The 25,001-nt window shown below is 39.7% G+C and overlaps 1 protein-coding gene across 2 annotated transcripts in view; it reads left to right on the top strand.

Moving 5' to 3' along the window:
* Positions 1–3,565: 3,565 nt before the first annotated feature.
* Positions 3,566–25,001, top strand: part of drg2 (developmentally regulated GTP binding protein 2) — a 41,361-nt gene continuing 19,925 nt past the window's right edge. Inside the window, exons 1-7 of one of the 2 annotated variants that reach the window (XM_043711622.2) lie at positions 3,566–3,737; positions 7,411–7,571; positions 9,282–9,371; positions 14,446–14,506; positions 14,916–15,006; positions 15,967–16,039; positions 22,176–22,266. In XM_043711622.2, coding sequence (XP_043567557.1) covers positions 3,674–3,737; positions 7,411–7,571; positions 9,282–9,371; positions 14,446–14,506; positions 14,916–15,006; positions 15,967–16,039; positions 22,176–22,266 — 631 coding nt within the window. In that variant the 5' untranslated portion in view covers positions 3,566–3,673. The remainder of the gene's footprint in view (positions 3,738–7,410; positions 7,572–9,281; positions 9,372–14,445; positions 14,507–14,915; positions 15,007–15,966; positions 16,040–22,175; positions 22,267–25,001) is intronic. The other variant, XM_043711621.2, reaches the window with a different exon arrangement.

Raw genomic sequence — 25,001 nt, 5'->3', positions numbered from 1 at the left:
CGGCCGGGTGATTGGATCTTAGTAAATTCATGGACAGAGACTAAATTGCAGCCGGACTGGGAAAGGCCGTACCAGGCTCTTTTGACTACCGAAACGGCAATAAGGAAGGCGGAAAAAGGCTGGACTCATTACACTCGGATCAAAGGGCCTGTGGACCCTCCAGTTGAGGAAGAAGTCTGGATAGCCGAATCAATGCAAGACCCGCTAAAACTCAGACTAAAGAGACTTTGAGTAACTGACTATACAGTGGCAACGCGAGCGCGGGATTATTTCTGTAAGATTGTATATTAAGTCTTTTTGTGCTTCAGCATGATGATTAGAATACTGGGAATGTTTAGAGTTATGATGCTAGCCCTCTTAGTTTTGGGATTTTGTCAAATATCTTTTTCATATGTATTATTAACGGTTCCTGAGTCTGATAATCCACAAGTAATAGACACTGATGCATGCAGTTTAGTAAATTGTGGGGATGTAGCTAATCAAAGACAGTACCACAGCTCTGAGGTACATCTTAAGTCCTATGGAGATGGCCTCGGGGATGGTACTTGGTATAATGGTCTCGTCACAGTACACCGGGCCCCCTTCCGACCAGCTCGCGATTGTCTCGATAAAAAGTGTAACCCAATATACTTAACGATAAGGAAAACCACATGGAACGAAGCAATTCTGGCGGGGGGAACTTATGAGATACAATTAAATGAAACATTTGGGATTGAAATGAAAACAAATGGGAAGGAGTTCGTGGGCTGTTGTTTTCGAATTCACCCCTCCCGATGATCCTAAAGTAGTAAACATTATAGAGGTAAAAGACTTGAAACAGACCATCGAAATAGAAACTGGGTACGGGGATGCAAATGCCTGGGTTGAATGGGTAAAGGAGACTGTAAATAGTCTGAACAAAAGCAATTGCTATGCATGTGCCTCCAGTAGGCCAGTGGCCCAGGTGTTTCCCTTTCCGCTTGGGTGGAAGCGAGACAGGAAGGGCATGAAATGTATGATAGCCCTGTATCAGGTTGAGACTGCATGGAATGATAGGAATTGTACTTCCCTATCTCTGATGTTCCCTCCCTTGGAGAAGAAAGATGCAAAAGTACCCCCCACATTTTCCGCCGCAGTTGGAAATCACACGTCGTGTGTGCGCAGGCAAGGTACAAGTCGGTCGAGAGATTTGGGGGAGCTGAAATTATGTACAGAGATTAAGAATGTTACCGAAACGGAGAAGGGAGGGAACTACTCAGCACTAAAGGTTCCCCGAGCGGATCTGTGGTGGTACTGTGGAGGCAAAATATTGAGACCCACGCTACCTCCGGATTGGAGAGGGATATGTGCAATTGTACAATTGGCAATTCCATTTACCTTGGCATTTGAGAAGGAAAAGATCGTGGGGAAAAAGGGAAGGGGTAAGAGATTACTGTTAGATACTTTGTTTGATGACAGGATTTATCTCGACTCGGTAGGAGTCCCTAGGGGTGTTGGAAATGTGTTGCTGGAAAAGCGCAGCAGGTCAGGCAGCATCCAGGGAACAGGAGAATCGACATTTCGGGCATAAGCCCTTTGTCCCTAGGGGAGTGCCTGATGAATTCAAGGCTCGTAACCAGATTGCAGCAGGCTTTGAGTCAGCTCTCTTTTGGTGGGTAACAATTAATAAAAATGTAGATTGGATAAATTACATTTTCTATAATCAACAGCGATTTATAAATTATACAAGAGATGCGGTTAAAGGAATATCAGAACAGCTTGATGCGACAAGTAGGATGGCATGGGAAAACAGAATAGCCCTTGATATGATTTTAGCAGAAAAAGGGTGTGTGTGTGTGATGTTAGGAGGAAGCTGTTGTACCTTTATTCCTAATAATACTGCGCCTGATGGTTCAATTACTCGGGCCTTACGGGGATTGACTACTTTAGCAGAGAAACTGGCTGAGAATTCAGGAGTAGACACATCTCTCACGGGATGGCTTGAATCCTGGTTTGGAAAATGGAAGGGGGTGGTGGTTTCTATCCTTACTTCCCTGATAGTAGTAGTTGGGGTATTGGTGGCCATTGGCTGTTGTGTCATACCCTGTATACGAGGGCTCACCCAAAGACTGATTGAAACAGCCTTGATGAAACAGATGCCCCTAAGAGGGAATCAGACAGAGGAACTTTATCGGCTAAATAATGAGGAGATGAGTGAAACCAAGATGGATGAAATCTCTGAAATGATGCTTGCGAATTTTGGGAACGATGTTTAAAAAAAAGAGACAAGAATGCAGAAGATAACAAATGGTAATCAAAAGAAAAAGGGGAAATTGTGGGATATAGGCGAATTAATGTTATTTCTGCAATTATAAGTTCTGATACAGAGTAAATGAATTCACATTAGTTTGGGATTGTTTCGGCCGAGAGCTGACTTAGCAAGAATGAGGAAATATATAATCCATTACAAAATGGTATGTTAGCATGAAATGTGATTACAAAACAATGGTAGAAATACAAGCACTAGATAAAATGCTGTGAAGAGAGGCCTATACAAACAGTAGGTTTCCCACTTGTATGGGGACACAGGAACAAACCCTAATTAAAGAGGTCATAAAGGTCAGAGTGGCCTCCGGAGAGGAATAAATGCTGATAAAGAAAGGATATGCCTAGTGGTGATCTGCAGTGGGATGACGTCAAACAACCTTATGGGGGCCAGAGATAGGCATTTGTCACGGACAAGGCCGGATAAACAGAAGTTGTGGGATCAGTCTTAAGGAAATGAGTGACGTAAGCGAAGGAGGGGGCAAACAATGAAATAAGAAAAAATATGGGGATTCAAACTGTATAAATTTCGAGAGTTTGTTGAATTTGATGTGTATTTGTCATTGCCTTACCTGGCATTAGACATTGCACCCACTTGCAAGTGTACAAATAAACGGCACTACTGTTTCAGATTTTTGGTCTCGGACTGAAATTATTGAAGTGAGTGAGCTTTTGTTTCTCACACAATGATGACTTAAATGCACTTAAACTTGGCGAAACTCCTACCATTGCAGGCAAAGCATTCCATACCCTTGCTGCTCTCTAAGTGAAGAAACTACCTCTGACATCTGTCTTATACCTATCTCCCCTCACTTTAAAGTTGTGTCCCCTCGTGTTTGCCGTCCCCATACTTGGGAAAAAGGCTCTCCCTGTCCACCCTATCTAACCCTCTGATTATCTTGTATGTCTCTATTTAAATGTTTTGAATGGAAACTGGTCTTCACGAGTCGATGAGAAGGTACAGCTCTTAAATTCCTCGCTTACGGACTCAATTCAACAGAAAGTAAACGATGGTTTGCAAAAGTCAAACAATTTTAAACGATGATCAAAAGTTTTTTTTTTGTTGGCGAATTGACAAAGTTTTAGGATTATCGTTGGAAATGGAAAAGGCGAAGACCAAAAGATCACCAATGGCAATACGTCGCGGGACGTGTTAAAATTGAACCCATTTCAAATAGAACTGGACGAAGTTTGTCCGGAAAGAGATAATTGATGTACCTGAAGGATCAGACCACTCCCCGACGGACGGGGGACGGAGTTGCAGGTTGCACCAACGTCAACTTCCGTTTCCTGGGTTGTCCACGCGGGAAGTTTCCAGAATCTTGTGGAATATTCGCCGAATTTCCCAAAGAGACGGAGGGGGAAAAAAATCAGACAAGAACCCGCAGGCATGGGGATTTTAGAGAAAATCTCGGAAATCGAGAAAGAAATTTCGCGGACCCAGAAAAACAAAGGTAGGGGCTCGGAATAAAAATACATTCTCCGCACCCCCCCCCCCCCCATACTGTGTGTATTCCTGCTCCATACGTCTCAAAACACACCGTGAGCCCTCCTGACCCAGCCCCAATACAGTGTGTGCTTGTGGTAGCGTCCCTGCCTCTACACCAGGAGACCTGAGTTCAAGCCGCCCCTGCTCCAGAAGTCTAAACTATTCCACATACCCCTCCTGTACCCAAGCACCCACCCACGTTGACCCCCCCCCCCCCCCTCTCACACCCAGATGCCTGGACTCCATGTGTGCCTCCTGTATGCCATGGATAACTCCCATCCTGACGTGTGCACATCTCAGCCCTCTGTAGATATTTTCCTCATTAACCTATTTTGATGTACAAAGTTAAAAACCCTGCAACACCAGGTTATAGTCCAACAAGTTTATTTGGAAGCACTAGCTTTTGGAGTGCTGCTCCTTCATCAGGTGGCTGAGTATTCTGATGTAGTTAAACATCTCTGAAGAAGGTGGTGCTTCAACTTAGCTCCTCTTGGTTCAGAGGAAGGGATACCATCCATACACCAACAATTACACTCCATGTTGTAAGTTTGCTCGCTGAGCTGGCAGGTTTGTTTTCAGACGTTTTGTCACCATGTTCGGTAACGTCATCAGTGAGCCTCTGGTGAAGCACTGGTGTTTTCTCCCGCTTTTTATTTACATGTCTTGGTCTCTTAAAGTTGATGTTATCATTTCTGGTTCTTTTTCTCAGAGGTTGGTAAACAGGGTTTAAATCACTGTGCTTATTGATGGAGTTCCGGTTTGAATGCCTGTATGTGTCTCTGTTTGGTCTGTCTGAGAATGGATGTGTTGCCCCAGTCAAAGTGATGTCCTTCTTCATCTGTATGTAAGGGTACTAGTGATAGTGGGTCATGTCTTTTGGTGGCTAATTGGTGTTCATGTATCCTGGTGGCTAATTTCCTGCCATTCTGTCCAATGTAACATTTGTTGCAGTCCTTGCAGCGTATTTTGTTCTGCTGGTTGTTGGTACAGGATTCCTTTAGATTCATCAACAGCTGTTTCAGTGTAGTGGTAGGTTTGTGGGCTACCGTGATGCCAAGGGACCTGAGTCGTCTGGTCATCAATTCCAAGATGTTTCGATGTATGGTCGTGTGGCTGGAGCCTCTAGGCATGCTGTGTCGTCTTGTTTAGATTTGCTGTTTAAGAATTGGTAGACTATGCTTATTGGGTACCCATTGTTCTTGAATACATTGAACAGGTGTTTTTCTTTGGCATCTCATAGTTCCTAGGTGCTGCAATGTATTGTGGCTTATTTAAATAATGTCTTGATGAGCCTCTATTTGAGAGTGTTGGGATGATTGCTCCTGTAGTTGAGTATCTGGTATGTGTATTTCCTGTAGAGACTGGCCTGCAGTTCTCCATTGGCTTTTTGTTCTACTGTGACATCTAGAAAGGAGAGTCTATTGTTCTTTTCTTCTTTGGTGAACTCTATATCAGTAAGGATGTTGTAAATGTGTTTGTGGGTTTCTTCTAAGTTCCATTTCACGATGACAAAAGTATCATCCACATAGTGGACCTCAAGCTTGAGCTGGATCGTGGGGAGGGCTGCTCGTTCCAACCTGTGCATAATTGTTTCTGCCAAGAATCCTGATAATGGTGATCCTGTAGGTGTCCCATTGATTTGTTTGTAGGTCTTGTCATTGAAAATTAACTGGATTGTGAGGTACGGGTTGACTAGTTTGAGGGTGCTGTCAGTTGGTTTGTCTAGTAGTGCGTCCAGTGTTTCTTTGGCCAGGCTGATGTTTATTGATATGAATAGGCCAGTCACGTCGAAGAAAACTATGACCTCGTCATCTTCTACCTTGGTGTCTTAGATATTCAGGAATTCCTGGGTGGAGCGGATGGAGTGGCGTGAGTCGTCTTCTAGGTATTTCAGTTTGTCTTGAAGTTCCTTTGCTGGTCTGTATGTTGGTGTGCTGGGAAGTGAGACTATGGGTCTGAGGCTGGGGATCAATAAGGTTTCATTCTTTGGAAATCTGTTTTATTAATTTCACCTATCTTGTTGAGTTGACTGAACAGAGAATATTCTTAAACTTAAAATGAAAAACATTAAGCATATCCAATAGCACAGCAGAAGGACTAACCTATAAATAAAGACCCATTGCTGCTATATCATTGATGAGAAAAACAATGAGATCATCATCAAGCATAAAAGCAGCAAAGTTCAAAAGGAATAGTTGAGCACAACAGGTTAAATTACTTCTTCCGTGGCATGAGGTGAATTTGTTAAAATCACATGGTGTTTAACCTGATTGTGTACTTAATGAAGTCAAAGAGTCATACAGCACGGAAACGGACGCTTTGGTCCAACCAGTCCATGCTGAGCATAATCCTAAACTAAACTCGTCCCACCTGCCTGCTCCATGCCCATTTCCCTCCAAACCTTTCCTATTCATGTATCCATTCAAATGTTGCAATTCTACCAGCATCCACCACTTCCTCAGGAAGTTTATTCCACATTTGAACCATTCTCTATTTTAAAAAATTGTCTCATGTCTTTTTTTAAATCTCTCTCGTCTCACCTTAAAATTGTGCCCCCAGTCTTGAAATTCCCCACCTTTGTGAAAGGCCACCTACCAACAACTCTCTGCATACCTCTCGTTATTTTATACACTTCTATCAGTTTACAGTTAATAGAAATGTGAAAAATGTGTGCACATGGACTTTCAAAAAGCAATTTGGTAATATACACTTACAAAATGAAAACACATATTAAAGGAATGTTAGGAGCTTAAGTCCACAATTGGCTAAGAAATAGCAGTGACAGTATGTTGGATTGTTCTGTTTGATGACGTTGGAGAGAAAGTGAGGTCTGCAGATGCTGGAGATCAGAGCTGAAAATGTGTTGCTGGAAAAGCGCAGCAGGTCAGGCAGCATCCAGGGAACAGGAGAATCGACGTTTCGGGCATAAGCCCTTCTTCAGGAACCCTTCCTGAAGAAGGGTTGATGACGTTTGAGCCAATCGCTATTCGCTCATATGGATAGAATTAAGCGTTACAAGCATACTCATCCTACCTCAACCTATGACTGTTAGGTAACTGTTTATGGTCTTGAATAACAATAACATCAAATTAACAAAAAGACCAAATGACAGTTTCCCCCTTTTTAGGGACTGTCTCTTTTTAATTTTTTAATGTACAGTCCATCGGATGTACTATTTAGACATACACTTGTACATGATTATATGCAGTATACAATAGATGCTGTACATGACGTAGATAGTTTGCATAATATAATATATAATGCTTTCCTTGTATTAGACTCAATGTCAAAATAAGGACGCATATGTGCTATGTCTGTTTTTATTGTGCCATGGATATCGTGTGTGCTGAATGGAATCATATATCCAAGTCATGATGAAATGTGACTTGGATTTGATGGTTTAGTTTGAGTTTCTTCATTCTAGAATTAGTTTGATTTTGAATTAACCTTTTGAGCAGTAGAATGATCGTGAAGAAAGGGTTTTATGGGTTTCTCACTGATAGTGGATCCATTCGAAGGAAAGAGTTATTTTTTAAACTATTGTTGACTTGTTTTTTTAATTCCCTATAGTGGTATCAATCTGCCAAATAAGCCAACACAACTGAGTGTCTCATTACAATGTGATTAATGTTTTACAGCCACTGAATACCATCTCGGCCTGTTGAAGGCCAAACTTGCGAAGTACAGAGCACAGCTCTTGGAGCCCCCAAAGTCTGCAGGATCAAAAGGGGAAGGCTTTGATGTAATGAAATCAGGAGATGCCAGGGTAGCATTAATTGGATTCCCTTCTGTGGGTAAGGTAAGAACACGTTAACTTAGCATGTGAGTAGTTTTCATTTTCTTCATAATCATGCTAGCTTCTTGACAATTATGAAGTGTGTAGGATTAGTGAAACAAGCTTGAGTAAATAATGAAAATGCACTATTGTTAACATGTCATATTCTTTTCAAACGTATTCAAAACATTAACCTGCCCATACTCCATAAGTTCCTAATTTTTGGTAGTGTGTTTCCTATTTTGGTTTTCAGTTTTTTTCCCAAGTATGTATCAGGTTAAGTGTTACCTCTAGCTCTTATATGCAGTACACAATGGATGCTGCAAATGACGTAGATAGTTTGTATAATGTGTCTTGGCCTTGGTTATTAAATCCATTATTTATGGCATCTGCCACAATAGTGAACCTGGGCAATATGTATGTATAATATTCAAACTTAAGAGTTGTTCCAGGTTTTCTCCTTGCCCCTTCCCCACCCCATGCGATAGCTGCAGCTACAGTTAGACTTTAGTTGTACTTTAAAGTGTTCTCTAAGCTTAGAGTTGTGTCTCCTTTCTGGCTCCAATTACTAATGCTTATGGAGTGTCAAAGCCTGAAAATTGCGCTGCACGTAAGAAAATCATCATGGGGAAATCATCCCTGCACCCTACGTTTCTTTTTAAATCTGCTTTGCTGCATGTTTCCCTGTCTTTGTTCATGGCTTCAGTCAATTTTGATAATATTGCTCCCATTTTCTGCGTGCTTTCCATTACTTCCACTGTAAATGAGTTGAGATAGCCTCATTGAAAATGTTGGTCACCAAAACTGCTTTGATCTGACCGTCCATGACGAAAGAAAAAGTCCTGCATGAAGCTAAAGTTCTGATTTTTCTTATTATCATGATCATTTTTGGACTTTTAGCCGTACTTGCTGGAGTCTGAGAGGAAGTGGTGATTTTGAGTAGATTTTTTAATAGGTGTCATCTTAGTCAAGAGAGATTATGTATAATGCATGCTGTCATTGATTATGAAATTGAAAATCACAACAGTAAAAGAAGGCTACAAATCATAAATAAATGGCCAATATGTTTAAGTTTCTATGAAAATATGCTTCAGCTTTCGACAATGCAAACTTAATTGTAGCCAGGAATAAGCAAGTTCAGTTAAATATTGTACACAAATATTTATATGTCTGGTAACTTGGCATATTTGGTAACACTGTTCATTCTGCGTCAGGATTGTGTTGCGACCTCCATGTTAGATGTTCCTCAATATTGAAATCCCACAATTTTTAATGGTTCAAGTAGATTATCAAGACCAGAGGTGATATTAAAGAAGTTACAAACTGAGAAGTTTATACGATGTTTATATAAATACAGGTTGCTTGATATGTGGAAAGATCACCAATCACTTCTATTTCCAAGCAGCACCCAGCTCTTAAATCCATGGAAAATGAGATTGCATGGAGAATGATCAAAACATTTATCAAGTAAATTGGAAAATGATTAAAACATTTAGCAAATAACCTGGAAATATAGGCAAAAATATTGCCATTGAGAGTGTGGTGCTGGAAAAGCACAGCAGGTCAGGCAGCATCCGAGGAGCAGGAAAATCGACTTTTCAGGCAAAAGCCCTTCATCAGGAATGACAAAAATATTGGCAGTCAGCTAATCTTAAATTGAAGCATTGTAGCATTTTATTGCGATGAGCTTGCATTTTGAATTTTCTTAAGGTTTAACAATTATTTGTCTTTCAGTCTACATTCTTGAGTTTGATGACTTCCACTGCAAGTGAAGCAGCTTCATATGAATTCACAACCCTTACCTGTATCCCAGGTGTCATAGAGGTGAGAAATTCTCTTATCTGGCACTTAATCTGCTTAAATAATACTAGGTCGTAGTGTATGTTGTGAGACAAGATGGTAATTGCTGCAGTGCTTTGCTCGATCTCTCCTTGGCTTGAGTTGAATTCTAACTTGGTAAGGTTGTTTTTTTGAAGCTTCAAGCCATAGTTATTTGTGGAGCTCAACTATCTATGTTTATTTCTAAAGCAGTTGGACAACTGTAAGTGCCACCTACATATTTTGAAGCGCTAATTTATTCCCTCAGATGGTGTGGTACAGTTATGTTCTATTTTTATGCTGTTTTTGGTACATCCCTTTTTGAAGCAACCCTATGTTACAATGCAATGACGTTGAAGTAATTTGCTCCAAATTACTTATCTGCAGGATAGCAAGAGGTTTCTTCCAGTTTTGAATGATGTCGACACTGGATCATGGTTGCAGCTCCCACTAATTTTGTCTTTAAGGGTAAAAATTCAGTGACAGTAGCCTAATGGACCATGCCATGCTCTGCCACCAATTGTGATGGGAGGAATGCGCTTTTAGTCAAGCCTCACCATTTGCAATGTTAGTATAAATGTGTTGACGTAATCACATGATTTCATTTTTGTACTCCTGTCCAGAATAAAAGAGATTTTCACCAGGAATGAGTAGATTCCCTTATGAAGAAAAACTAAACAGGCTTTTGGAAGAGTCAGAGGTGACATATGAGTCCTGAGGGGACTTAACCAGATGGCTGTTGAAAGAATGTTTCCTTTTGTGGGAGAATCTAGGACTAGGGGTCATAGTTTAAAAATAAGGGATCATTCATTTAAAACCGAGATAAGGAAACATCTTTTTCTTCGAGGATTGTCAATCTTTGGAATTCCTTTCCTCAAAAGGCAGCAGAAGCAGAATCTTTAAATATTTTAAGGCAGAACTAGATAGATTCTTGATTATCAGCAAAATGCAGAACGTAAAGTTGAGATGAAACTATGATCTTGTTGAATCGAGAAGTGCGGAGAGGCCTGCTCTTGCTGTTTGTATGTTCACCAAGGGTCATTAAAAATGTAAAATAATCCTATTTACTGTAACAGAAGTGGCAAACATTGGTTAACAGCAAAGCTATGATCTGGAATTAAAACCATACTCCCTTAATCCCAAACACACACACATTTAAAAATAAAGGGTAGAGTATGGTAACTTCGACAGCCATAAACTGATGGAAAATCTACAGTTTGGTTTGAAATTAAGATATATGCATACAACGCAAGAACAGGATTAGGCCATTTCACCATTCCGTAAAATCATGGTTAATTTGATTGTAATCTGAAATCCACATTCCCACCTATCCCCACTAACCTTTCATCCCTTGTGTAAAAAGAATCTTATTTATGTCTGCATTTAAAATATTCAAAGACTCTGCTTCTACCATCTTTTCAGGAAGAGAGTTCCAAAGACTCCTGGTACACTTAAGGGAAAGAATGTTGCCTAATTTATGTCTTAAATGGGTGACCCTTGATTTTGAACAGTAGCCTCCAGTTCTAGATTCTCTCCATAAAAGGAACAGCCTCCCCATATCAACTCTGTCAAGTCCCCTCAACATTTTCATGTTTCAGTTTTGTCCAGTAGCATATGGCAGGAATCAGTGCTGGGTACCTTGCTGTTTGCAGTATATGTTAATGATCTAGCCATGAATGTAGCAGGTATGATCAGTAAGTTTGCAGATGAGATGAAAATTGGTAACGTTGTAAATAGCAAAGAGGAAAGCCTTAGACTATAGAATAATATAGACAGGCTGGTCAGAATAGTACAACAATGTAAGAATTTAATGAAAAGTGTGCAGTGTTGCATTTTGGGAGGATTAACAAGACAAGATGAATGGACCAAGTACAGATGATCAGCAGGATCTTGATCTGCATATCCATGTATCATTAAAGGCAAAAGGATAGGTGAATAAGATGGGTAAGAATGCATATGAGATACTTGCCTTTATTATTTGAGGCATTGAATGCATCAAGGGGTGTTATGATGGAGCTATATAAGATGTTGGTTACTCCGCATTTGGAATGAAGTGTGGAGTTCTTGGTCCCCACACTTTAGGAAGATTGTAATTGTACTAGAGAGGATGTAGAAAAGATTCATCAAGATGTTGTCTGGGCTAGAGAGGTTCAGCAGTATAGAGAGATTACATTGTTTGGGATTGTTGTCCTTGGAGCAGAAAAAGTTGAAGGAGGACCCAATTGTGGTGTGCAAATTTATGAGAACATAGATAAGGTAGATAGAAAGAAACCTTTCCCAAACTTGAGGGATCAGTAACCAGGGCCGTAGATAAGGTAAAGGTAGGAGTTTGAGATTTAGAATTCCCTAGAGCGTTATAGGTAACTGGAACCCACTGCCTGAAGGATGGTAGAGGAGGGGATCATTGCACTATTTAAGTATTTAGGTGATTGCATAAAGTGCCATATCATACAAGACTACAGGCCACAGCTGACACCCTATTAAGCACCTTTTCAAAACCTCAGTACCATACATCCACCAGTTCCCCTTTATTCACACATCATGTCTTACCTCCTGATTAAATATGCAATATCTTTCAGAAAACAATGATGAAACTGTCTAATTACCTTGAACTTGTCCAAGTGCTCTGCTGTGACTTATTTAATAATTTCTAACATTTTTCCTATGACAAGTGGCAAGCTAACTGACCTATAATTTCCTGCTCTCTGTTTCCTCACATCTTGAATACAGGAGTTAATTTTGTGATTTTTCAATCTAAAGGGACGATACAATGGTTATGTAATTTGTCAGATCACAGGTCTCAGCAAGGGTTTCCTGTAAGTTGCATGGGCCACTCTAACATGCTGCTTACAGCGATTGGTTTATTGATGCAGATCACAACATTGACTTCCACTTGAAGAAGTCACTGCTTGCTCACAGACAGCAGGTGTTCACAGTTGGAGGGTAAAAAATGAGAGGGAGCGCTGGTCCCAGCATGGTTCAATTTAATTCCATCCCATTGGTTAAGACAACAATTGTACTACCTACCAGATGATACTTATTCATTTCTGCTTCTGCTTTCAGTTCGTCTGTTTCATTATGAATGTTACACACATTCAGATACTGAGCCTTCACTTTTATCCTTTTGGCTGATTGTAAATTCTTGTCTTATCTGTTGGTTGACTCTTATACTTTCTATCCCTTCCTGTCATGATCTGCTTATCATTTCCAGTATTGATAGCATTCCCTTTAGATCCAATTCTACTCTTTGATTTACAGTATCTTCCCAATTTGATCCCTTGTCCCACTATTCAGTTTAAAATTCTCTCTACTTCCATAGTTTGGACTTGGCAAGAATACCTGCCCGAGCACAGTTTGCCTTAAGACCATCTCATTAGTAAAAATCCCACTTTCCCTAGTACTGGTGCAGTTGCCCCACCAGCTGGAGCCAAGCATTCAACCCACTAATCTGATTTTCCTTGTGCCAATTTGTCATTTGAGATTCTGCCTCTAAATTTGGTACCTAGCTCCTCTGTGCAGAACTTTCTTATTTTGTCCTGCCTTTGGCATTGTTAACTACATAGACCATGGCAACTGGATCCTCTCATCACCATTCAAAATTCCTGTCCAGCCCTGTGCAGATGTCCTGATCTCTGATACTAGGCAGACAATGCATCCATCTGGATTGTCAGTCTTGGCTGTGAAGAACCTAACCTTATCCCCCTTACTATCCCACAACCCTATCCCCTAATACCACAACACTCCTTTTTCCCCTTCTTTGGCTTCTGTGCCATGGTAAGTCAGCTCATCTGCCTTGCAGCCCTCACTCTCATCAAGAAAAGTTGGAAATACCTGAAAACTGTTGGGCATTTGTTAATGTTCAGGCTCCTATGCTGTTTTATACATTTCATCAACCTTACTACCAGCTATTATACAATTCTGAACCATAGGGGTAGATTAAAACTTAAATATTTACCAGACACCAATGATCCAACTGTTTCTCCTGTAGCTGAATAAGAATCCAATCCTGGAGACTGAAAAAGTTGAGTTCTCTCCGGCATCATTTAACTCTGGCATTTTAAAAGGTCAAATTTTTTTATTAATGTTTTCAAGATGTTCAGGAGAACAGGTAGTTTTTCTCTCTCTGCTCTGTGCTTGTGGAGTCTTAAGAAAAGGAGGCATAGTCTTAAAAACTGGAGCCAGAACTTTTTAAGGAGTCAAATTAAGAAACACCTTATACGCAAATTTGTAGACGTTTGGAACTCTTTCACAAATGATGATTGATACTCAGTCATTCAATGTTAAATCTTAGGATAACATATAAAAATATAAATCTAAGATATTACAGGATATGGGGCATGTGGTAGTATTATATTTTTGTCTTGCATCTTGGTTTTGTTAAATGGGCTCAATGAGATAAATTGCTCGCTCCTGCTTCTGTGCTTATAACATTGGTGACAGCATGGGCTGCTGTCCTTTACCCATTGTGTCAATTTAAATGTTCGTACAATATAAGCAGTTGAGAAAATTTAAGAGAATGATCTTATTGTTTTGGTTGAATTGGATCAAGGAGGAGGATATATGGAGATACAGACTGTAGAGTTCCAGTATTTGGATAGATAAGCTAATAAGCAAGGTTTGGAGGAATATGAGCCAGGAGCAGGCGAGTGGGTCTAGTTTAGTTTGGGATTATGTTCAGCATGGACTGATTGGATCGAAGGGCCTGTTTCCATCCTGTATGACTCTATACCATAGAAAATAGGGCAAAAGTTTACAGGCAATTTCTTGATTTCACCCATATTGAAAGACAGATGGAAATAAGGACTTTCTTATCAGTGAGAGAGGTGATTGGAAAGAAACAACCCAAATTGTTGATTCTGCACAAGCAGATGACGAAAACTATGGCAAGACCTTGTGCTGCATTTGGTTTCCAACTGTCAGTTGTGAATCAAAAAAAATTCCATACATTAAATAACTTAAAGGAAAAAAAACTAAATTTTCTCTACTATTAGCCAGCAAATATAACTCTGAAACAGTTGTGGGCAAGTTTTTAAATGTTGAAAAAAATGCGGTGATTTAACTATTTTGTTTTATAATACAGCATAAAGGAGCTAATATTCAGCTTTTGGATCTGCCTGGTATCATTGAAGGAGCAGCACAAGGTCTGTATATCTTTGTTGAGCTGGAATTGCTTGGACTGGTTTAAGGGTTGGGGGGGAGGGAGGGAGGGAATGTACTCGTAGTCCCAAACTCAGTTTTTCCCTTGGTCTTTCTTTGGTTTGAATGAGGTATCCATAGGAATGTCTGGTCAAACTTTCTCGTTCTAATCTCTGGAAATATTGATAACGTGGGTGCGTGAGGCTATACATTTCATACATGAGAATCATGACCCTACTTTTTAAAATAACTTTGTTTTCTATAAATCTCTTTGGGGTCTTTTTATAAATACTTCTTGACAAACTTACAGTATATCAACCCTTCCAAATTTCACAGAATATAATGACTATTAAACTTGGTTTTGAAACCTGATTTGGAATGGCTGATTGACAAAATATTATTTCCTAATTCCAGGTAAGGGTCGTGGTCGCCAGGTGATTGCTGTTGCTCGAACAGCAGATGTTGTTATAATGATGCTGGATGCAACAAAGGGTGATGTTCAGAGGTGTGTAACCAGAAATGTGCATGTGTAAATATACAGGCAACAAGTATGTCAGCAAATGTTGTTTTGAAAAGAAGGCAAATAACCTGGAAATATAGCATATTGATAGAATGTGGAAAGTGAAAACATAAAGGTTCAGATATTGAGTGCAGTTGAAGGATCTTGACAGCTGTTCTGATGATTTTTAAATAATTCAGTACAATCAGAAATTCAACTATGGGAACAATCATCTGTACAACATCAAATGGTTCCTTTGCTCAGTACCTAATGTTCTTTACCATAAATTATATCTGCTCTATTATTACACTTTTTGAACAACATGATTAAAAGTATACTTTTTTACAATCTGTTTGAACATTTTATGACACACTACTGTGGTAAGTGGGACTTGAACTGAGATCATCTGGCCCAAAGATAGCAATACAAGACCCTTTTCAATACAGTAATATTTTATTGTGAAGTTACTGCAACTCAGTTGCTAATAACAGCTTGGTAATTTAGCTAAGTTTGAGTTCATGCTAATCTATAATTGATTAAAATGAATCAGCGGTCTCTTGTGGCACAGTGGTAATGTCCTTCTCTCTGATCCAGCATAGCTGAGTTCAAATCCCACCTGCTTTGTAGAGTCAAAGGTGTGTCATAACATGTGTGAATAGATTGTTTAAAGATATCTGAACAGAATCAGCAGCTGGAAACTGTTAACCTATCATCTACCTGCATTACAACAGTGACTACATTTCAAAAATAATTTAGGGTGTCCTCAAGCTTTAGATGGTGCTATGCAAAAGCATTTCTCTTTCTTTCTCAACTGGTAAGAGAGAGGAAGGATCTTGTGTTTACTACTATTAGTTATTCGGAAGTGGATTGGTTAATTTCTGTATTGATGTATGAGTTATACTTCCTTTAAACTGTTTCAGTAGATTAAAGAATAAACTAAAACTGGACTTTCTTTCTTTCATTTAGAAATTTACTGGAAAAGGAATTGGAGTCTGTAGGAATCCGACTAAACAAGCCAAAACCCAATATTTACTTCAAGGTAAGTATTGGAGGTTTTTTTTGTTTCTGCAATTGAACAGTTTGTGAATTCGGTATTAGCATGGAGGACTCTCCTGTCCACACCCAGTGTCTGGTTTTATTTTGCTTTCAGCACAGCTGACCATTATTCTGTTATTAACAGAATCTTAATTTGGACTTGTCCCTTGATAACTATTAGCAATCCACTTTGCCTATTCTCTGTGATACCTATGATATCTAATCTCGCTTGTCCTTTAACTTTAGCCTAACCTCCTTTTCTGTTTCATGTGTTGCTCTCCATCTTTTTCTATAGTAAACACGTTGTTTTCCAACTTTTTATCTCTTCAGTTCCAAGGATGAATCTTAATAGACTTGAAACTTTAACTTTGTTTCTCTCTTCATAGCTTCAGCAGACCTGCTAAGTTTCTTCAGCATTTTTATTAATTTTCACCATCTGCAGTATTTTGCTTTTGTTTTAAAGTTGAATTCACTGACATATTCAACACAGAAAAGGACTCAGCTTTATCCCCTTACACTCCCACAAGGACATTCAGCCACATTACAATTTGGAACTCCTATTTTATCACCTTTATTTCCATGCCCATCTCTTTTGGGTGGGATCTTGTCCACACTTCACAGACCCTTTCACCAGTCTTTTCACCTTTTCATCTAGAAATGTTGACTAACAGTGGTCACCTCAGTGTCTCTGTTCTCACTCTAACCTGTGTTCCTCTGATCTTGCGCACTCTGTTCTGTCAAGACTAATCCTGATTTTTTTTCTATCAAACCAAAACTCTAACTTGTAGAAGGCTGAGCGCCAACTCTTGCACTGTTCTTCCTGTTTCCCCAGGATCAGAACCCCACCATTGAACATCAAGTTGCCTCCAGAGATTTTTTTCTCTGCAAATTCACACCATTATAATTCCCCAACCTCATGCTGCACATCTTCCCAAAATCCATGAATATAGCAGATCCAGTGTTTAAGTTTGCACCTGCTGTGGTGAATTCTTCTTCCAAACTTGACTTTTTTTTTTCTCCCCACTTGCAGGCTTTCTCCACATACATTCAGAGCTGGCAGACAGAAGAGTCATAAGGGTCTCAAAACATTAACTTTGTTTCTCTCTCCACAGATGCTGTCAGACCTGATGAATTTCTCAAACATTTTTTATTTGTTTCAGATTTCCAGCATCTGCAGTATTTTGCTTTTATTTGAGGGCTCTTTGCTTCAGGGCCCAATAGTCTCCATTCAACATTACCCTCCTCAGCCTTTCTGAGCTTGTTCTCAAATTGAATAATTTCTCCATCACATTGTCTCTATTGCTCAAAAAGAAAGGTGTGATCATAGTGCTAGTTGTTTATGCCTGACGTTTTGTTGGGTATGTGGAACATGCCTTGCTTCAGTCCTACTTAAGCCCCTTTCCAACTGTTTTGCCAGTACATTAATGCCTTCATGGATTCCACCTCCTTCCTTCCCCTGGAACCAGAAAAGAAAATCCATTTTGCTTTCAATTTCCACCCTTCTCTGTCCACACCTGGTCCTTCTCTGATGTTTCCTTGACTTCTGTTTCTCAGTTTCTGGAAATAGGCCATGTACTGATATTCATTACAAATCCACTAAGTTCCACAGCTACCTCAAATGCATTTTCTCAGACATTACGCCCTGTAAGGATTCTATTTCATTTTCACAAGTTTCTCCATTTTTGTTACATAAGTTCTGATTATGCTACGAACCACAACAGTGCTTCAGACATACCAGCCTTTCTCTCTCTCACTCTCCCTTTTCTCCCCCATTACCTTTTCTACCATCTGTTCCGCCACCCCTGCTCCAAAAAAGGAAAACATGCTGCACCCCTTATTCTCACTTTTCTTTTAACCAGCTTTCATATTCATAGGATATTTTTTACCATTTGTTTCACTTCCAGCATGATGCCACCTCTAAGCGCACCTTCCCTTGTCCGCATTTCAAATGGAGTGTTTCCTCTATAACACCCTAGTCCAATCCTTTATCACTGTCAACATCTCAGCACCTTCCCTTAGAATTGCAGGAGGTGTAACACTTCCCCTTTTAACTCCTCACCTGTCCAAGACTCTCAACATTCCTTCTGGGTAAAACAGCAGATTAATTCACTTCCTTCCATCTAGTCTTCTGTATTTACTGCTCACACTCTGGTCTCCTGTGTATTGGGAAGACAAAATGCAGACTGGACGATGACTTTGTAGAACCCTTTTGCTCAATCTGCAAGCATGACCTTGATATCTGATTGCTTGCCAATTTAATGTGCCAACTTGCTGTCATTGTTACATAGGACAGAAAGGTGAAAATGTTTCATTGAAATCCAATGCAGCCTGGAACAACCTAGCTTATTTCTGTTTCAGCACTTTAGAGCCTTCTGGACTCAGCATCGTGTTCAACAACATTAGGTCATGAGCCGTTTCCTCTGTTTTGTCCTGCACACTTCCAAGTCTCTCTTTTTAAAACTTTTGTTTTGATCTGAACAGGGCTAACTTGTATTCTGCTATTAATACTCACTTGAACACCTAATCTGGGTGTCGCGCTCTACAGCCAATATTAGGTTATTACACTTCACATGTGCAAACATTAATGAGACCAAATCTGTAACCTGTTCGGTTATGATCCTCTTGCATAAGGAAGGATAATGCTTTGGAGTTTGTTGGGGGGGTGGGGGGTGTTGGTTTCCTACATTAATAAACTAGAATGCATCAGTTGTTTTATAAGGTTAGGTTAGATGGACCGGGCCTTTTTTCTACTGGAGTTGAAAGGTGATTTGAAGTGTACAAGATCCTAAATTCTCTTGATAAGGTTGACGTGGAAAGGATGTTTACTCTGTGTGGATCAGTCCAGAACTAAAGGATACTGAATTAAAATTGGGAATTACACTTTGAAGTTTTTTTTGTTTTGAATTTTCTGCAACTTTGAAGCTTGCTGTTTCAGAAAGCAGCAAATGTGGGCTCATTGAATATTTTTAGGACAGACGTGGATAGACTCTTTTAGGCAGGGTTATTGAGAGTTGACTGGTGTGTGGAATTTGAAACTCAAACAGAACAGCCTTGCTTTTATTTAGTGGCAGAGCAACTGAAGAGACCAATTATCTTCTGTTCCTATTTCATATGTTTGTAGTACTATCTCTGTCTTTTGTTCTACAATATTTACAACTTTTGGAATATTGCGTGCAAATCTGGTTTCTTTCCTATTGGAAGGTTGTTGTGAAATTTGAAAGGGTTCAGAAAAGATTTACATGGAGGTTGCCAGGGTTGGAGGTTTTGAGCTTTAGGGAGAGGTTGAATAGGCTTGGGCTGTTTTCCCTGGAGCGCAGAGGCTGAGGGGTGACCTTATAGAGGATTTTAAAATCATGAGGGGCATGGATAGGTTAAATAGACAAAATTTCTTTCCTGGGGTGGAGGAGTTCAGAGCTAGAGGGCATAGATTTAGGGTGAGAGGGGGAAAAATATAAAAGAGACCTTAAGGGGTGACTTTTTCATGCAGAGGGTGGTACGTGTATGGAATGAACTGCCAGAGGAAGTGGTGGAGGTGGGTACAGTTGCAACATTTAAAAGGCACCTTGATGGGTATATCAATAGGAAGGGTTTGGAGGGATATGGGTCGGGTGCTGGCAGGTGGGACTAGATTGGGTTGGGATATCTGGTCGGCATGGGCAGGTTGGACCGAAGGGTCTGTTTCCATGCTGTACATCTCTATGATTCTTATGTATTATCTCAAATCTCGCACACTGTCAAACCTTTCCCTGACTTTCCCTTCAGTTCCTCTTGCTCTTTCCTAACACTTTTCCATGTCTCACTTCAATTTTGATGAAGAATCATATATTATACTCAAAACATTAATTCTGTTTCTTGCTTTATAAATGGTTCCGCTGAATTTCTCCAGTACTTTTTTCTGATTTCTAGTACTTTAATATTGTAGTCAGTCTGGGTGTTTAATTTTATATCCTGTACATGATTCCTATCTTTTGCTTGTTTAATTTTAAGGTTGCTAATGTTGTTCTCATTTATGGCTTTAGAAACTAGGTTATTTCTGTAGACAGTCCATTTCTGCTTTTTGTAATGTTTTTGGTTGTTGCAATTTTAATACATGTTCTTTATAGAATCTAAAACTAAAGAATGGGACTTTTTGTAGCAAGTGTATCATCATGTCTCTCACGAATATCTGTTAAAAGTTACAAATAAAATGCTAGAATGATAGGTGTGCAGGAGGAGTGAGATTAAGGGATCCACAGGTCTGATCTGGAGGTGAGCTCACTCCTTTGGAGCAAAGAGGATAAGCTCTGGCAGACTCCCTCCTACACACCTGGTTGAAATTAGAACTGGTCCATTGTGGTGATTCCAGCAGTAAAATTCAAGTATAGTCTGCATGACCCACAATTATACTTTGTTTTATAGATTACAGATTGTGTTTGGCTCTTACTCAATCACCCAGTACTTTGTGAAGTCTCTGAAATTCCCCCGCCCCACCAACTAAGTTGTATTACTACTGACAGAGGAGAACCTATCCAAACATAATAAGTTTCCATTGACAAAATATAGTCAGTGAGGAATGAATGAGGAATAAATGGAAATTAGACCATGTAAACAAGTGGTTGAGAAGCTTGATATTAGCTGTGTGTTCTGGACAATGTTTAGAACATATATAGTGTCTTTATTTGTGGCTGCTCACATTATTGAAAAAAGACTAAAGCTACTTTACCTTCCATCACAAAAACCTTATCCATGCTGTTGTCAATTCTGGATGTGATGGCTCCAACTGACTTCTTTCACCCTCAAATGCCAAAGCTTCAGTGCTGATTTCATGTCCATTCCACATTGGTTTCCTGTTCCCATTGTTTTGAATTAAAAACACTGCATTTCCTCACCCAACTTTCTGTTGCTTTCATTGCTTTCCATGCCATCTGCATTCTGATTTCAGCTTTGTGTGTGTGCTAGCTACCCTTCTATTCTTCTAATATTGCTTGTAAAAGTTTTAGTCTTTTCATGCCACCTATCTGACTAACTCTTAACCAGTCGACCTCTCTATTCCTTTCTGTGTTCCAAAAACGAATCAAACACTTTGGGCACCTCCTAATTCAACCCCCCGCCTCCGGCAACAACATTTGGCAACACTGTTTCAAGTATGGAGTCTAGTTTATCCCTTCGTTTCAAGAAGGACCATTCTGAGTGTAGGACAGTGCTCATGTAAGTGGATCAATAATCAGCGCCACTATAATGCCATTTTGCATTTGGTTGCAAGAATTGTGATTTTTGTTTTGTCACTGTTGTAGGGGTTCCAGTGTTTTGAAGCTGAAGGTTACCCTCAAATATACACAGGTCAGACATCCCCATGTGCACGTAAAACAATAAGTCCATACATACACAATTCAAGTCTTCCCACCCACCCCCAATTCCATTGGCTTTTGTTTCCTCATCTGTCCTCTTTTCCTGAAATGTTATATTGTGAAGCTTCAGCATGAAGATTAGTTAGCAGAACTGCTTCCCGATTAGTCTCTAGCCACCAATGAGGAAGCAACCTCGTTACGTTATCCAGGCTCAGGAGTTTTAAAATTGTTGTGGATTAGTGGTGCTGGAAGAGCACAGCAATTCAGGCAGCATCCGACGAGCAGCAAAATCGACGTTTCGGGCAAAAGCCCTTCATCAGGAATAAAGGCAGAGAGCCTGAAGCGTGGAGAGATAAGCTAGAGGAGGGTGGGGGTGGGGAGAAAGTAGCATAGAGTACAATAGGTAGTGGGGGAGGAGATGAAGGTGATAGGTCATGGAGGAGAGGGTGGAGTGGATAGGTGGAAAAGGAGCTAGGCAGGTCGGACAAGTCTGGACAGGTCAAGGGGACAGTGCGGAGCTGGAAGTTTGAAACTAGGATGAGGTGGGGGAAGGGGAAATGAGGAAGCTGTTGAAGTCCACATTGATGTCTGACCCAGCCACAATTCCCCACTAGTATACAAATCCAGCATCAACTCGGAGAAAGTAGCAACTTGCTCTAAATTGCAACAAGGATGTTGTTTGTGTTAGAAACACTCATTCTAATGTTATGCATTCCTAACGTTGATTAAAATATGTTGTTCATAATATTTTTTTAATTGTCATGTATTTTCAGGTTATGTTTGTGAACTTATATTTGACTTTACTTTTTTCAGCCAAAGAAAGGCGGCGGGATTTCTTTCAACTCAACAGTTACATTGACACAGTGTTCTGAAAAATTAGTACAACTCATCTTGCATGAATACAGTATCCTTTGGCCTGCAGAGAGAAATGCAGAAATCTGTATTTTATAAGAAAGATTTTCCTTGATGTTTTTTATCTGTGATTGTGAAGAAATACCTTCTTGTTTAAGAAGCCATGTCACTCTGAGCATTTAATGTAAAAGATAGTAGTGAAGCACTTTACAGATCCAAAGGAAAACAATGGGCACCAAGTCAGAAGAAGAAAATAATGCAAGTGTGGGATGAAGTTTATTCAAAGAACTGTGTTTGTCTGGTGGATCTTGAAAAAGGTGGAGGCATTTTTTTGAGGATGGGATTTCAATGAGTTGAAGGAACAGCTGCAGGTTTTGAATGCCATTAAAAGGGGATGCTCAAGACAGAAGATAGGAACAGATATGTTTGTAGCGTTGACAAAGATTAGAAGTGAGTGTGATGAGTCCGGGTATAGATTTGGACGTGATAATTTTCTGCCACTGCTGCTGCCAGTGTTCTTGTTTGGAAAGACTTGCGTTTGTATAGTGACACTTTATCCAGACTTTTCAAAGTCCTTTGCTACCAATAAAGTACTGTATGAGGGTATAGTCTTTTCAGTATAAAATATGGCTACCAGCGTACACACAGCAAGATCCTGTGGGATGTGTTGAACTAACTGATGATTTGTTGATGGAAAGATAAATATTAGCTTTTTCAAGAACACCACCCAATCCTGCAACCTCTCTCACCTGAAGACCATGAGCAGCAGATTTATTGTAATACCACACCTACAAATTAATCCATCTTGGATTTTGAAATATATCACTATTCTTTCATTATTAGTGGGTTAAAATTCAAACAGAACCAGGAGCAACGTCAATTCCACTGTAGCAATTCACCAAGACTTCTTCACTGCATATTCCAAAAATGTGATCTCTATAATCTGGAAGGGCAAGCAAACTGCAAGTTTTCTCCAAGCTACTCACCATCCTGATTATGAACCGTATTGCCATTTCTTCGTTATAGCTAGTTCAAAATCCTGGTACTCTCCCTAACAGCACTGTTGGTATACGTACCCTCAAGGTCTACAGTTTAAGAAAGCAGAGAGCCACCTCCTGAAGGGAGTCTAAAGAGCAATAATGTAGTCAGCAACATCCACATGTGAAAACAAAAAAAAAGAGCTGAGTTGTGTTTTAGGATGGTAGTTTAGCACTATCTCCTCAGGCATTTTTGAATGGAAAATTAAAGTTAGCCTCACCAGTGACGCTAAGAATCTGATTTTTTGAAAAAATCTATATAAAATACCTTGTAGTAAAATCTCATGTATAACAGTTACTTTGCTTCCATCCTTTAGTTTTGATAATCTTCCCAATTGTTAAAAATCACACAACACCAGGTTATAGTCCAACAGATTTATTTGGAAGCACTAGCTTTCAGAGCGCTGCTCCTTCATCAGGTGGTTGTGGAGTATAAGACACAGAATTTACAGCAAAAGTTTACATGGTGATGCAACTGAAACTATATATTGAAAAAGACCTGGATTGTTTGTTAAATCTCTTACCTTTTAAAATGACCGTGTTGATTTCAATTCTTTCATATATAAATCCTAGAACTTTTTTTTTTAAAAGTTACATTCTCAAGTGAACTTTAACAATAGGTCAGCCAGATAAGGCATTGAAGGTGTGAGGTGCCCTGTATGAGGCTGCCCCAATATTCAGACTGATTCTATTTCTAAAAATGGGATTTAGAGGCAACAACGCAAAGTGGCCGAGCAGAGGCTGATAGTCAAGTTTGGTACTAATGAGGATGGCCTCAACTAGGACCTTGGGTTCATGTCACATTCCAGGTGACCCCACTGCACTACACACTCACACTCTCGCATACACAGACTCATACGCTCACACAGCCCTCTCTCATACACAAGCTCTCTCATGCGCTCACACATACGCACCTTCTCACAGACGTATAACCCTTTACACGCTCACTCTCACGCATACACACTTTCTCACAGACACTCATACCCCCCCCCTGCGCACACACGCACATATAAATTTGTGGGGTGAATTTGTGCTTGCAGAATTACATTTTATTTTACTGAAAAACTGCATGAATCCATATCAATTCCTCTTTTATAAATAGAATCAGTCTGAACATTGGGGCACATAGGGCCTCACAGAGGGCACCTCATACCTTCAATGCATTATCTGGGCCACCATGGCACCTATTGCTAAAGTTCACTTGAGAACGTAACTTTTTTAAAAAAATAAAAGTTCTGGGATTTACATATGAAAAAACTGAAACCAACATGGTCATTCTGACAGATGAGAGACTTAACAAACAATCCAGGTTTTCTTCAATATACGCTTTCAGTTGCATCACGCTGTCAACTTTTGCTGTAAATTCTGTGATTTACAATCTTATACACCACAACCACCTGATGAAGGAGCAATGCTCAAAAAGCTAGTGCTTCCAAATAAACCTGTTGGACTATAACCTGGTGTTGTGTGATTTTTAACTTTTTACACCCCAGTCCAACACCAGCACCTCCAAATCATGACTTCCCAATTCTGGATGTTGGGAGTTTTATTTTACAAGTTAGATTTGAATTATATGTTCCTAAATATGTTAGTAGTTTGTGAAATGGTTTTCATACAGAATTTTGTAACACTGTTGACTTACTGGGTGCTTCTTAATGTTTTTCTACTACATACGGTCAGTGCAATTGTATTACTTGTCTCATACCCATTGCCTGAATATTTGATTAACAAAAAATCGCATGCACAGAAT

This window comes from Chiloscyllium plagiosum, unplaced genomic scaffold (genome assembly GCF_037043375.1).
Source record: "Chiloscyllium plagiosum isolate Xiang-an unplaced genomic scaffold, Cpla_swu_hap1 HiC_scaffold_20, whole genome shotgun sequence".
NCBI lineage: Eukaryota > Metazoa > Chordata > Chondrichthyes > Orectolobiformes > Hemiscylliidae > Chiloscyllium > Chiloscyllium plagiosum.
This window is presented reverse-complemented; position numbering and strand designations above follow the sequence as displayed.